The 12,226-nt window shown below is 45.4% G+C and overlaps 1 protein-coding gene across 1 annotated transcript; it reads right to left on the bottom strand.

Annotated features, from left to right (window-relative positions):
• Positions 1-706: 706 nt before the first annotated feature.
• AKAP14 (A-kinase anchoring protein 14) lies at positions 707-10,826 on the bottom strand. The gene is made up of 6 exons (XM_007178599.2): positions 10,642-10,826; positions 9,329-9,456; positions 9,148-9,239; positions 4,886-5,065; positions 2,184-2,236; positions 707-1,052 (listed from the first exon to the last, which is right to left on the bottom strand). Exons 2-6 carry the CDS (start codon positions 9,444-9,446, stop codon positions 872-874), a joined length of 624 nt encoding a protein of 207 aa, XP_007178661.2. The 5' UTR covers positions 9,447-9,456; positions 10,642-10,826; the 3' UTR covers positions 707-871.
• Between the last annotated feature and the right edge of the window lie 1,400 nt (positions 10,827-12,226).

Raw genomic sequence — 12,226 nt, 5'->3', positions numbered from 1 at the left:
CGTGAGGATGGGAAGAAGACAAGAAATAGTAAGGGTGGCGATTGAACCTTCCCTGTTTCATTGCACCCAATCCTCAAGCCACCCTGGTGCCATCACAGTTGTAATGCTGTGTTGTGTTAGGCAGCACGCCCAGTTTCATAGTTTCAGAATGTATTGTTTAACAGTGAGGCTTAACTTGCAGTAAATAAAGGGGTCTGTGAGTAGGGAAACCCTTCAGACTGGTTATATTATGAGCTGTAGAACTGTTGCCATTTTTCTGTTCCCTAGTTGTGCCCATGAAAGAGGTGTGTCCAGGCTAGAGACTTAGGCTCAAATGGGGGAACAAGCAGCCAAGGACCAATCTCAGTTTGGTCTGACAGGTGAATTTTAGCAACTCTCTAAACTCAGCTTTTGTACCTGTAAGACTCTGAGTGATGCAGATAGTGATGGGAAAAACCTTTTAGAAAATAGAAGACAGGGCTTCCCTGGTGGCGCAGTGGTTAAGAATCTGCCTGCCAATGCAGGAGACAGGGGTTCAAGCCCTGGTCTGGGAGGATCCCACATGCCGCGGAGCGACTAGGCCCGTGAGCCACAACTACTGAGCCTGTGCGCCTGGAGCCTGTGCTCCGCAACAAGAGAGGCCGCTATAGTGAGAGGCCCGCGCACCGCGATGAAGAGTGGCCCCCACTTGCCGCAACTAGAGAAAGCCCTCGCACAGAAACGAAGACCCAACACAGCCAAAAATAAATGAATAAATAAATAAATAAAATCAAAAAAAAAATAGAAGACAACTTACTGGTTACTCTGCTAATGTAATGGAAGTTGCCAACTGGAAAATGAATGAATGCAAAGAAAACCAATGCAGCTGGATTGTGTGCCACAAGTTTATTATTCAATAAATATTCTGTGTGTGCAGTATCGTATTTTTAACACACTCTGATGAGAAATCTATTCCTAAAATATTCTGGAAGATTCTGACACTGTTGAATTGGAAGATATTTGAATTCATTAAAATATATTTGGCCTCAATAATGTCCCTCAGGTATTTTTCTTGAAAGTGAGTCATTCCTGGTCTGCAGAGGAAGAAAAACAAACACAACAGAAGTTTTTAAAATGAAACAAAACATTGAGCCAGGGATTGATTACCTGTATACTCTGTTACATTCCTAGTGAGCAAATGCCTTTTGTGGGTGGGGGACAAAGGTCATCTCTGTTCCTTAGGCCCCTTCAATAAAAGGCTTAATGAGTTTATATGTAACGATTCTCTAAGAGAGACGCTGTACAAATAAAAGGAATTGTTATATGTTAGTTCCATGTGACTGTGAAGTTTCACATAGAAACAGTAGACATGACCTACCTTGGCCCCACCCTACTCCAGCAACTAATCCTCACATTTATAATCACTGAAAAAGGAGACACTAAAAATAAAAACAATTTTCTAGAACAAAGGCAGACTCCTACTTTCAGCCCATCTTAATGGAGTAGGTGGTCCAAAGAAGAAAAGTGACCATTATGTAAATTACCTGTGGCTGTGGGCCTGCTGGGCTCCTGGAGTGTGATGAGTTTTCCCACCACCCTTTTAAAGTAAGTCTCTAAAAACCATAATTCAAAAAGACACATGCACCCGAATGTTCATTGCAACACTATTTACAATAGCCAGGTCATGGAAGCAACCTAAATGCCCATCAACAGACGAATGGATAAAGAAGTTGTGGTACATATATACAATGGAATATTACTCAGCCATAAAAAGGAACGAAATTGAGTCATTTGTTGAGACGTGGATGGATCTAGAGACTGTCATACAGAGTGAAGTAAGCCAGAAAGAGAAAAACAAATATCGTATATTAACGCATGTATGTGGAACCTAGAAAAATGGTACAGATGAACCGGGTTGCAGGGCAGAAGTTGAGACACAGATGTAGAGAACAAACGTATGGACACCAAGGGGGGAAAGCAGTGGGGGGTGGGGATGGTGATGTGCTGAATTGGGCGATTGGGATTGACATGTGTAAAGTGATGTGTATAAAATTGATGACTGATTAAAAAATTTAAAAATATATATATATCTAACTGGGAAATAAATAAATGTTAATGAACAGTGCTTTGCCTTACTACCAGCTAAAACTTTACTCGTTTGAATAAAGCTATGACCAATTTTTTAAAAAAATAAAAAATAAAGTAAGTCTCTAAATGTTCATTACCTGTGAACAAATGAATGGCTCTCAAAGACGTAAGAGACATCAATGGGTGTATCCTAAGAGAAAAAGACAGCTGTCAGCCAAGACCAGTCACACCAACTCATGATTCTTTCCATTGCTACAAGTGTCCATAAGTAGACTCTTCAATTTCTAGAATTCATTTTCCCTGTGAGTTGGAGGTCTGTAGGTAGTAGTTCTTTTTCACTTCAAACCTGTGTTCCCCAAAAGATCTTTTTGGCAACAAATACCTTAAGAGTATCCACAAAATTGAAAACAAGTCAAGAGAGGCTGTGCTCTCATTACTAGGAGCATGAGGAAGTCATGTGCCTTCTTTACGTGCTCCAGTTTACTCAACCAACAGTACCAACTTACCTTGTAGGGATGGCCTAAGAATGAAACCATATAGATGAACATGGTTCAAAAACATTTTAAAAGCAGCATAAAAATCTAGGTTGTAATGCTGTCTCAGTGGTCCCCATCCAGTGTCCCCTCCAAAATTATACTCGGAATTCTGAGCGAGAGCCAGGCTCCCAAGCCCTGTCTCTGTGTGGTCTCTTGTCATGGTCTCATTCACCTCCAGCAGCCTCACTTTCCGATCTTAGAGCTCACCAGTTAGCAAGACAGCTGATGGCGGGATATATGACCAGGAGAAGTGAGAACTCACAGATTTTACCTTTTTAGATCACTCCAGGTTCCAAACCCTCCAACTAGGTAAGTTTGTACTAGGATAGGATGAATATAGGACATAGCTGGCTCACTGTGTCATCATATATAAAGCCTTAGAGTCAGGCAGAGCCTCAAATAACTTTGAAAGGATGAAGGCAGAGGGGAAATAACATTTTTATGTCTGCTGTATTCCAGGCATTATGCTTGGTACCAACCCTGTTCTAAGGACCCTAGCCTTGGAGTCATACATGTTATTTGGACTCGTTTCACACCAGCTATCAACATATTTCATATTCACGGTCGACCTAGTGGCTACAAGCAGTCATTCCTTCAAGTATTTATTGAGTGCCTGCTATTTACCAGGCTTTGTTTTACAGCAAGACAGAAATCCCTGCCTTTCTGAAGCTTACATTCTGGTGGGGGAGCAGAGTATAACAAGATAAGAAGTTACATAGAAGATCAGAAGGTGATAAAGTGCTATGGAGGAAAAGCAAAATCATGGGGGTGGGTAGAAAGTGCAGTGGAGGAGGTGAGCGAGCAGGCTGTGCACGTACCTAGGGGAAAGGGTTCCAGTCAAAGGGAACAGCAAGCGCAGAAGCCCTGAGGAGGGACAATACCTGGCTTATTTAAGGAGTAGCAAGATCAGAGTGGCTGGAGCAGAGTGAGGGGGAAGGAGTAACGGGAAAGTCGAAATAACAAGGAACCAGATCACACAAGGCCTGTAGGCCCTCATTACTCAAAGTATGGCCTGTGGGCCTGCAGCATCAGCATCCCCTGGGAATTTCTTTGTAATGCAGAAGTTTGAGCCCCAGACCTGCTGAATCAGAATCTTCCTTTTAACAAGACCCCTGAGTAATTCACATGCACTTTGAAGTTTGAAAAGCATGTTGGAACATTCAAAACAGATGCGTGACATAACTTCATTTTCCCAAGGCTCACTCCGGCTGGTTGAAAAGAGACAGGATGCGGGTAAGGGTGGAAGCAGAGAGACTAGTTAGAAGCCTATTGAAATAACCTTGGTGAGAGATGATGGTGTCTTGGCCCAGGGTGGTAGAGGTGGAGTGGGAAGAAATGCTTGGATTCAGGGCCTATTTTTTTTTTTAATTTTTTTTTGGCTGCGTTGGGTCTTCATTGCTGAGCGTGGGCTTTCTCTAGTTGCGGCAAGCGGGGTCTACTCTTAGTTGCGGTGCACGGGCTTCTCATGGCGGTAGCTTCTCTTGTTGTGGAGCACGGGCTCTAGGTGCGCGGGCTTCAGTAGTTGTGGCACGCGGGCTCTAGAGCACAGGCTCAGTAGTTGTGGTGCATGGGCTTAGTTGCTCTGCAGCATGTGGGATCTTCCCAGACCAGGGCTCGAACCCGTGTCCCCTGCATTGGCAGGCGGATTCTTAACCACTGCGCCACCAGGGGAGTCCCATCAGGGCCTATTTTTGAAGGTAGGACCAACAGGATTTCCTAATGGATGTGAGTGAAAAAGAAGAGTCAAGGATGACGCCAAGGATTTTGGCCATCAGCTGAGATGAGAAAGGCACAGGTAGGTTGGACTTGGAAAGGCAGATAAGAAGTTCAGTTTTGGATACAATAAGTGAGATGTTTATTAAACATCCAAGTGGCAGAAATCTGGGCTGGAGATAGAAATTTGGGAATCATAAGCTAGAGGTGGCATTTAAAGCCAGGAGACTGGATAAGATCATCAAGGAGGTGAGGCTAGAGAAAAGATTCAAGGCCTGAGTTTTGGGACATTCCAACATGAAGAGGTTGGTGAGAGGAGGAGAGGCCAGTAGACCAGTAGAGCAGGAATGGTCAGTGAGGCAGGAGGAAAACCAGGAGAGAATGTTGTTCTAGAAGCCAAATGGAACATTTCACGGAGGAGGGAGTGATCAGCTATGGCAAGTGCTGCAGATGGGCCAAGCAAGACGAGGACAGAAATACGACTGTTCTGTTTCACAAAGAAGGGGCCCGTCAATGGCCTTGACAAGAGAAGTCTCTATTCTCATCGAAGCCTCACTGAAGGGAACAGGGCAGAAAAGGAAAGCACTTACCGGAGGTTTGTTTGTGTTGATCTTGATGGTGAAGTAGACACTGGCAGTGGTTCGTGCTATGGGTCTCCGAGCAGTTGGGATGCTCCAGTGTACACAGTAGATGTAGTGGAAGCTGTGAATCACATCTTCCCTCTTTAAAAACTCTGTGTAGTGTGACCAGCAGCCTTGATACTCCCAGTTCTGTTTCATAGGAAAAAATAAAAAGCACACAAAGGAAGAAAAGCAGACTTCTGTTCAAGCTGTCTAGACGAAGGCAGCGCACAACAGTAGGGGTTACAGCCCTGCTTCTGGATCCATTTCTAACACTTTTGACTGGGATTCAAACTATAGTCAACTCCCGCTTATCTCCACAGGTAGGGGAGAGAAAAGGTGGAGCTAAAATGTCAAATAAGTGAATAGTGCAGACATCGCTTGAGATTGGGCTTTGGAGCTCAGGGGCCCACGCTCAGTGTGTGTGTACATACACACCACACACATGTACACATTAACCTCCTTCCAGACCTTTACTTGGAAGGCAACTTTGGTTAATTGGAAAATAATTAGAAAGTGCTTAGAACACGTGTTCTGCTCACTCTACTCCAGAAGACCTAAAGGTGTGACTAGAAAGTAAGGGGGCTGATTTCACAAGCTGTTTTGGAAAATCAGACTCACTTCATTGCAGCCCTAGGTGGTAGGTAAAATAAGGTCAGAAAAGGAATAGATCAGGCAAGGGATCATTCAGATCCCTCAGATCCCTTGGAGAAGCTTCCCCCTCCAAAGCACAGATCTTACTAACACCTAGGGTCCACACAGGCATGATGTAGCCTTGAGTCTGGGCACCAGGCCTTGAATGCCAGAGGTGTTCCACAAGTTCAACGGAACACCGTTGCACTGGCTATTGGGGCACAGAAAGCTTCCTAAAAAAGATCTTGAATTAAGATGAAGGTCCACAGAAGGAAGGAAGTAGGATTATCTAACAATCCCAGTGATGTAGAGAGAGAGTTTGGGAGGAAATGGTAAAAAGACTTCAGGCCTTCCTTTAAAAAAAAAAAAAATGTAGGCTGGCCTTCTGCCTCAGCTAACTTTATTTCAAACTTATACCCAATTGGCTGTTTCAGTTAGCCAGAGAGGAGCACCAGACTCTAGATTCCTTGAGATCAGTTCTGTGTCTTCTTACATAGATCATTTTCCCTTTCAGTGAAGGAGTCCGACAGCCAACCCCATGAGGCCCATTGGAGCATGTCTTTTTTTTCCCAACCTTTCTGTGTTACTTGATATACTTTTTCAGGCCTAATGTTTAATCTGTCACACAATCACAGACTTTGTAGCATTGGAGTGGTCCCTAAAGATCATCTAACAAGGCCCCTCACTTTGCAGATGAGGATCCTGGGGCCTAGAAATAGGAAGGGACAATCCCACACAACAGCTGGAACCCAGGCTCCCGAGCAGCCAGCTCGGAGGGCTCCCGAGCAGCGCTCTCTCCACCCCATCAGATGTCTCAGTTCTAGGATTTTCTAAAGCAGCCTTAGACACAGTAAATTCAGCTATCTCCATCAGGCCACTCTCTTCCCATTTTTATCTCTGTACAGTGAGTGTGTGTTATCCCATGTTTTATCATTTTTACATAACATTGCTTCATATGCTTCATATACTCACTTCCAGGAAACAGTATCTCATTGTGCTACTCTACCATGGATGGCTTAGCCAATTACATATTATTGGACACTCAAAATCAACAGGCACCTGGAAGTATATGCACAAAACTGTTATCGATGATAAGTGACATTTGAGGGAGTAGATCTGGGAACTTTCATTTTCTACTTTGTGTCTTTTTGCTCAGAGTTTTTTTTTAATAATGATGTCTTATTGTAAAAATATTTTAAGTATGTGATAGGCATGGGGGATTTTCCAGTTTTTCTTATACTAAGAACTTATTTGTGTATTCTTGTTGCCAGATTGCATTCCTGAAGAAAATTAACCAATTATTATGCCCATTGGCAATGTATAAGTGCACCGGTTCCCTCCCCACAAACACACAAGCCTTGTGATACCAGATTTAATCATTCTTTTTTGGGGGAGGGAGCCGCACCGCATGGCATGCGGGATCTTAGTTCCCAAGGGATTGAACCCGTGCCCCCTTTCACATTGCAATACCTTAAAATCTTTTGAATTTGCATTTTTCATTGATAGTAAACTGCATTATTTTTGTCATCAAAAAGTACTTCTCCTGTTAAGGTGGAAGAAGTATATCAGACAGACCTATGATCAGAACTTCATTTTGCTGGTTAATCAGAAAGACTTTGGACAAATTGCCCAACCTCTCTGAGCCTCAAGATTCGTCATCTGTAAAATGGGTACACTGAGGTACCTATACACAGGTTTGTTGTGAGGATTAAATGAGATAATGCATGTGAAGTGCTTAGTGGTGCTTGGCACATAGCAGTGCTCACTCAGGAAATGGTAACTCCTAATTTGCTGTCCCCTGGTGTATGGTGGACTCTGGGAAATCTGCAATAGGCTTGAGAAAGTTCTCCATCAGAAATGCCTAGCACTTAGATGGTAGACTTCACTTCTAGGGCTTGCTGCATTAGTGGGGCTGGGAACAGGGTGATTTTATGTCAGGAGTTATATAGAGCTTTTAGCTTTTCCGTCACCTTCTACTTTCTAATTGTCTGTGTCCTCACAACAGCCCTTGACTTAGCTTTTCATCTGTGAAGAATAATGGTATGGAGAGAATAAATCTGTTCATGTATTCAACACATATTTATAGAACATCCTCTATGTACCTGACCTTTCTAAGGCCTGGGGACAGAGCAATGAACAAAAGTCTCTGCCCTCATGGATCATGTGGTCTGGTGATGGAAAAAAGGCAATAGGGTAAATAAAATCTAATATCATAGGTAGAGGTAAGTGCTAATGAAAAAAATAAGTCAGAGGAGAGATGGGTGCAATTTTAGATCAGGTGGCCGGGAAATGCCTCAGTGAGCAAAAGGCATCCTAACAAAGACCTGAAGAGAGGGAAAGTGCAAACCATGAGAGTAGATCTCAGGGGAGAGGGTTCCGGCAGCGGGAACAGCAAGTGCAAAGGCCCTGAGGTGGGAGCATGCCTGGCAGTTGAACAGCAAGGAGGCAAGCATGGCTGGAGTGAGGAAGGTGAACGGGGAGAAGGTGGTGGGTGATGGAGTCTGAGCAGGCAGTTGGGAGGAAGGGGGGATGGAGACTCAGATTATGTCGGGCCCTATAGGCCACTGTCCGGACTGACTTTTGCCTTTTACTCAGAACCAGTAGGATCTGCAGGGGAACATTTTCCTGCTTGTTCTGTGTCCAATTTCAGTCTGATTCACAAACTTTGGGTGCAGCAGGCAGGAACTTTTGCCCAAACCCAAATGGGAGATGTGCTCCAGAGCAGGAAGGCCCAAGAGCAACTAGTACTTTGCACCGTTTCTCTTCACTGTGCTCTTGATACCCCTTGCAATGGCAATGGCGAGCCATGCCGCAATCACGGATGGAGGGTGTGGAGCCAGGAACCCCTGACCTTTTTCCTCCTTCCCACCTGACCAAGCCTTCCTGGGCCTGGGAAAGTGCCCTTAGGGTGGAAGGCTTGGATGGGCTGATCAGAGACAGCTGGAGACTTCTCCCAGGCTGGGGGAGTTTGCCTCCACCAATTTCAACTGCTTTCTCTTCTAAGGAAATACAGTGAGTGGGGATTTCAGGCCATTCTTCATCCACCCCGCCAGTTATGCAAAGCCACCCAGGGCCTTCTCCCCAGAGCTGCCAGGATAAGCCACACAAATAGGTCAGAGCCAGGACCAGGAGGAAAAAGAAAAGAAATTCATGAGCATGTGCATCTGACTGTACAGTGAATACATTCCAAAGCTAAATCAAAAAGACTCGTGATCTGTGTGCATCCCCTCTGCTAATATGAGAACTCTAAAGCTGGGTCTGGAGAACCCCCATTTTAGAGGGGCACCTCCCTCCTTAGGCCACTAGGCCCCCATTTAGAGCAGCAGCATGGGGAAATTGCTTAGCTGAGAATATCCGATTTTCCTAGGGAGGTGTACGGTGAGGACGACACAAACACCGGAAAATACAATTGGCTTTTCACCTTCAAAGACTATCCCATCTTGACTTTGCAACCCAGATGAGGACAGTTTTTATTTATTCAGGTCGCCTGTGATATCATTGCTTAGGCTTCCTAGAAGGACTCCCACCTTGCATCAAACAGGAGCCTTTTAATTGTTCTTCCCCTTTGTGTGCTGAGCTGGAGTGGTCAACGGACTTACCGAAATGAACTCCTCAATTTGTTTACGGCCCCTTTCTTCTGTGAATTCACCCTGTGTGATCCAGTCGATATTTTTGATGGGGTTTTCGGCTTCTGCAAACAAGGTATGAGTTTATTAGTTGCCTCCTAGTGTGCTGTTATATAATGAGACCATCCTTTACGCACCCCAAGAGGATTACTACCTTCCATGGACTTGATAGCAGCAGCGATGGCATTCTTGGCTAAAGCTAGAGCTAGTTCAGTTACATTTTGAGTGTCTTCTGTATCCATCATCTGGCTTGTAGGGACCTTTATCCACATCTACTTCCTTCTGAAATTTGACATTTTTAGTCACATTCATTTTCTTTTGACTGGGAAAAGAAACTCAAAAAGTTACTTTTTGCGTGTGTGTGTGTGTGTGCGCGTGTGTACACTCTCGTCTAAGTACAGACTATCTCTTGAAGAATCACAAGACACAGGAAACGGTGTTGCCTCTAGGGAGGGAATTAGGGGTTGGGGTAGGAGAGAGGCCTCACTCTTTACCCTTTGTGCCTGGCTGCTGAGGTCCATATTCCTGAAAACCAAGGATTTGCCAATTCTCATAACCATGAAGACTTCAGCAAGACATAGCCGAATGATTCCTAACTTCCTTAGAGTTCCAACAATAATGATTTCTAGTTGAGTCTTTCTTAGAACTTCAGCCCCTGCTTTAGGCCACTGAGGGCAAGTGGCTCTTTAAAAAAGTATATCAAAATGATTAGAGGCAGTACAGTATAGGAGAGGTTCGTTTTTCAGGTTTTTTTCTCTTGGATTTTCCAGGTATACAATTATCTGCCGGAAACTATCATTTTTTGCCATCTCTTTTCCTACAATATATAAGTGTTAGCTTTTTTTTTTTTTTTTTTTTAAGTGTTAGCTTTGGGTAACACTTCCGGAAAAATGGAAGTGAAAGTGGAGATGGTGACCCTCCTTTTGCGTCGGGCTTCAGTGGGCATGCTTTCTGGTGTCACACCAGTAAGTATGATGCTGGCTCATGCCTTGAGATTTATTCAGAAAACATTTGTCTGCTCCTATTTTAGTAAGATGTTTATAAGTGATAACTAAAATTTTCCAAATGCTTTTACCATTTGTTGAGACTGTGGAAATTAGAGTTACCAGGGCTGTGAAGGGTTCATCACAGAGCTAGAAGTCTTTGCACATTTTCCATCTTTTTCCCTTGAGTCTTGGATTCTTTCTTTCCCTGCTATACTGAGGTCTCCTCACTGAGGAGCAGTCACGTATTTCTAGCGCCAGTTATAAACCCCCTGTAGGCAATCCCTGCATGAAAGTGGCTCTCTCACTCCCAGGGGAGCTATTTATTTTTGTAAAAGTAGCAACTCCCAATTTGGGGTGTGTAATGGGCCTCGTTCCATTTACCTCTTAGCACAGCGCTGTGAGATCATGGCTGGAGACCTTCCCTGTGCCCTTCCAGGCCCACTCTCCCCACCTCCCCCGCTCTCTGCCCTGGAACGCTGACCTGCCGGGACTGCAGCAGTGGGCTCTCCCATGCCCTCTGGCTTCCAGGAGGTGCCACACAATGGGGAAACCAGGCTGAAGGGAGAAGAGTGAGCTCCGGGCATGTATTCACCGGGGGCTCTCCGCCTCCAGGGTCACCTGTGGCTGGCTGTGTGGAGGAGGCGTCCATCTGTCCCAGGGCAGCTCGCTCACCACTTGTCAGTCTGGTGAGGGTAACCTTCCTCTCCCCTCAACCCCATGGCCCCAGTGTTACCAGCCCCTCCTTTCCCTACCCTCTGCCCACACCTTTGTAAATATTCCCTTTACTTAACACTTCTCGACCTCTCCTACTTTCTGTATGCCAACAATTTCCTGCTGGGGCCCTGAGTCATAAAGAGAGGGCCTCTCATTACCATGTGAGATGAGGAAGCCAAGCTCACACCAGACCATCCGGCTCCACAGCCTGTGCTCTTAATCACCCCACTCTCCTCCCTCCAAGATTCACAAAGAGTCCTGGGGCCCTGATCTCACATTTCCGTCTGCCGTCCAGAATGTGCTCACTCTCTTTCTGCGAGCCTCTTTCAAGAAGGGTCACCCTTTGTTCCCTTTCTGGACATCGCTGGTCCCAAGGTGTGGTGAGTGCTGTACAAAGCAACCCCAGTTCCCCTGGCTGTCAGGCCAGAAATGGTGTGAACAGCCTTTAAACATTCTGGGAATAATACTGACTCATGTTCATTTGGGTTTCATGTCAGCATTTTAAGCTCGTTTGCCTCTGCCTCAGTTCCCTGTTGCTGCAACTGGTGGACAGTTTTCCATCCTCTGGAGGAAAGCGGAATCTTCTCAGGCTGCCCATCCCAGAGTGAGGAGGACCTGAAGGGTGGCGGTAAGGGTGTCTGGAGGCCCTTAGCTCTAGAGAACTAGCTCTCCCCAGCCCAAGGCCCATGCCAATTTGGCCAAAGCAATTTGCCGTAAACTCTATAGTTAGACAACAATAGTTTTTTGGTAAATTGGTAAATTCGGTAGGCTTTGGTGAGTTAACCATACAGCAACGTGATCCTTCAGAAAATGGCCCATTTGGCTACTTGGTCATTCAGCGACTTGGCTTTCAGCAAACTGCCTCTTGACAAATTGACTGGAAGCCAAATCTGTGCCCTTCAACACCTAGCAAATGAGGTAGGGGCCTTGTCTATGGAAGGACCCAGTGAGCCCTGTGCTCCAGTGGCAGAGGGCAAGGGGGGAGCAGGGCTCAGGAAAGTTCAGATGTTACCCTCACACATCTGTGGGCACCAGTCTAAAGCATCCCTCCAACTGGCCTCTCTTAGTTCTTTTTCTCCCCTTCCCTTCCTAGTGAAAGGCCAGATGGGCAAAATGGGTGTGAAGGGCCAGGGCCAAGTTTGTGGTCTGAGCGATGAATGGGGAGAACAATTGCAGGTCCTTTTTGTGGAACCCTCCCACCCTTAATAACCCTCGATACCTGAGTGACCAGATCCTTGTCTGGAACAGTAGTAGCCCGGGAAGCCTCAGAAAGTCTCTGGGCAGCTTTTCCCCAGGATTCCCAGCCGGAATGTTTACAAGTGCTGCCAAGGCAACACCAATTTCAACCAATG

Source organism: Balaenoptera acutorostrata, chromosome X, assembly GCF_949987535.1.
Source record: "Balaenoptera acutorostrata chromosome X, mBalAcu1.1, whole genome shotgun sequence".
NCBI lineage: Eukaryota > Metazoa > Chordata > Mammalia > Artiodactyla > Balaenopteridae > Balaenoptera > Balaenoptera acutorostrata.
This window is presented reverse-complemented; position numbering and strand designations above follow the sequence as displayed.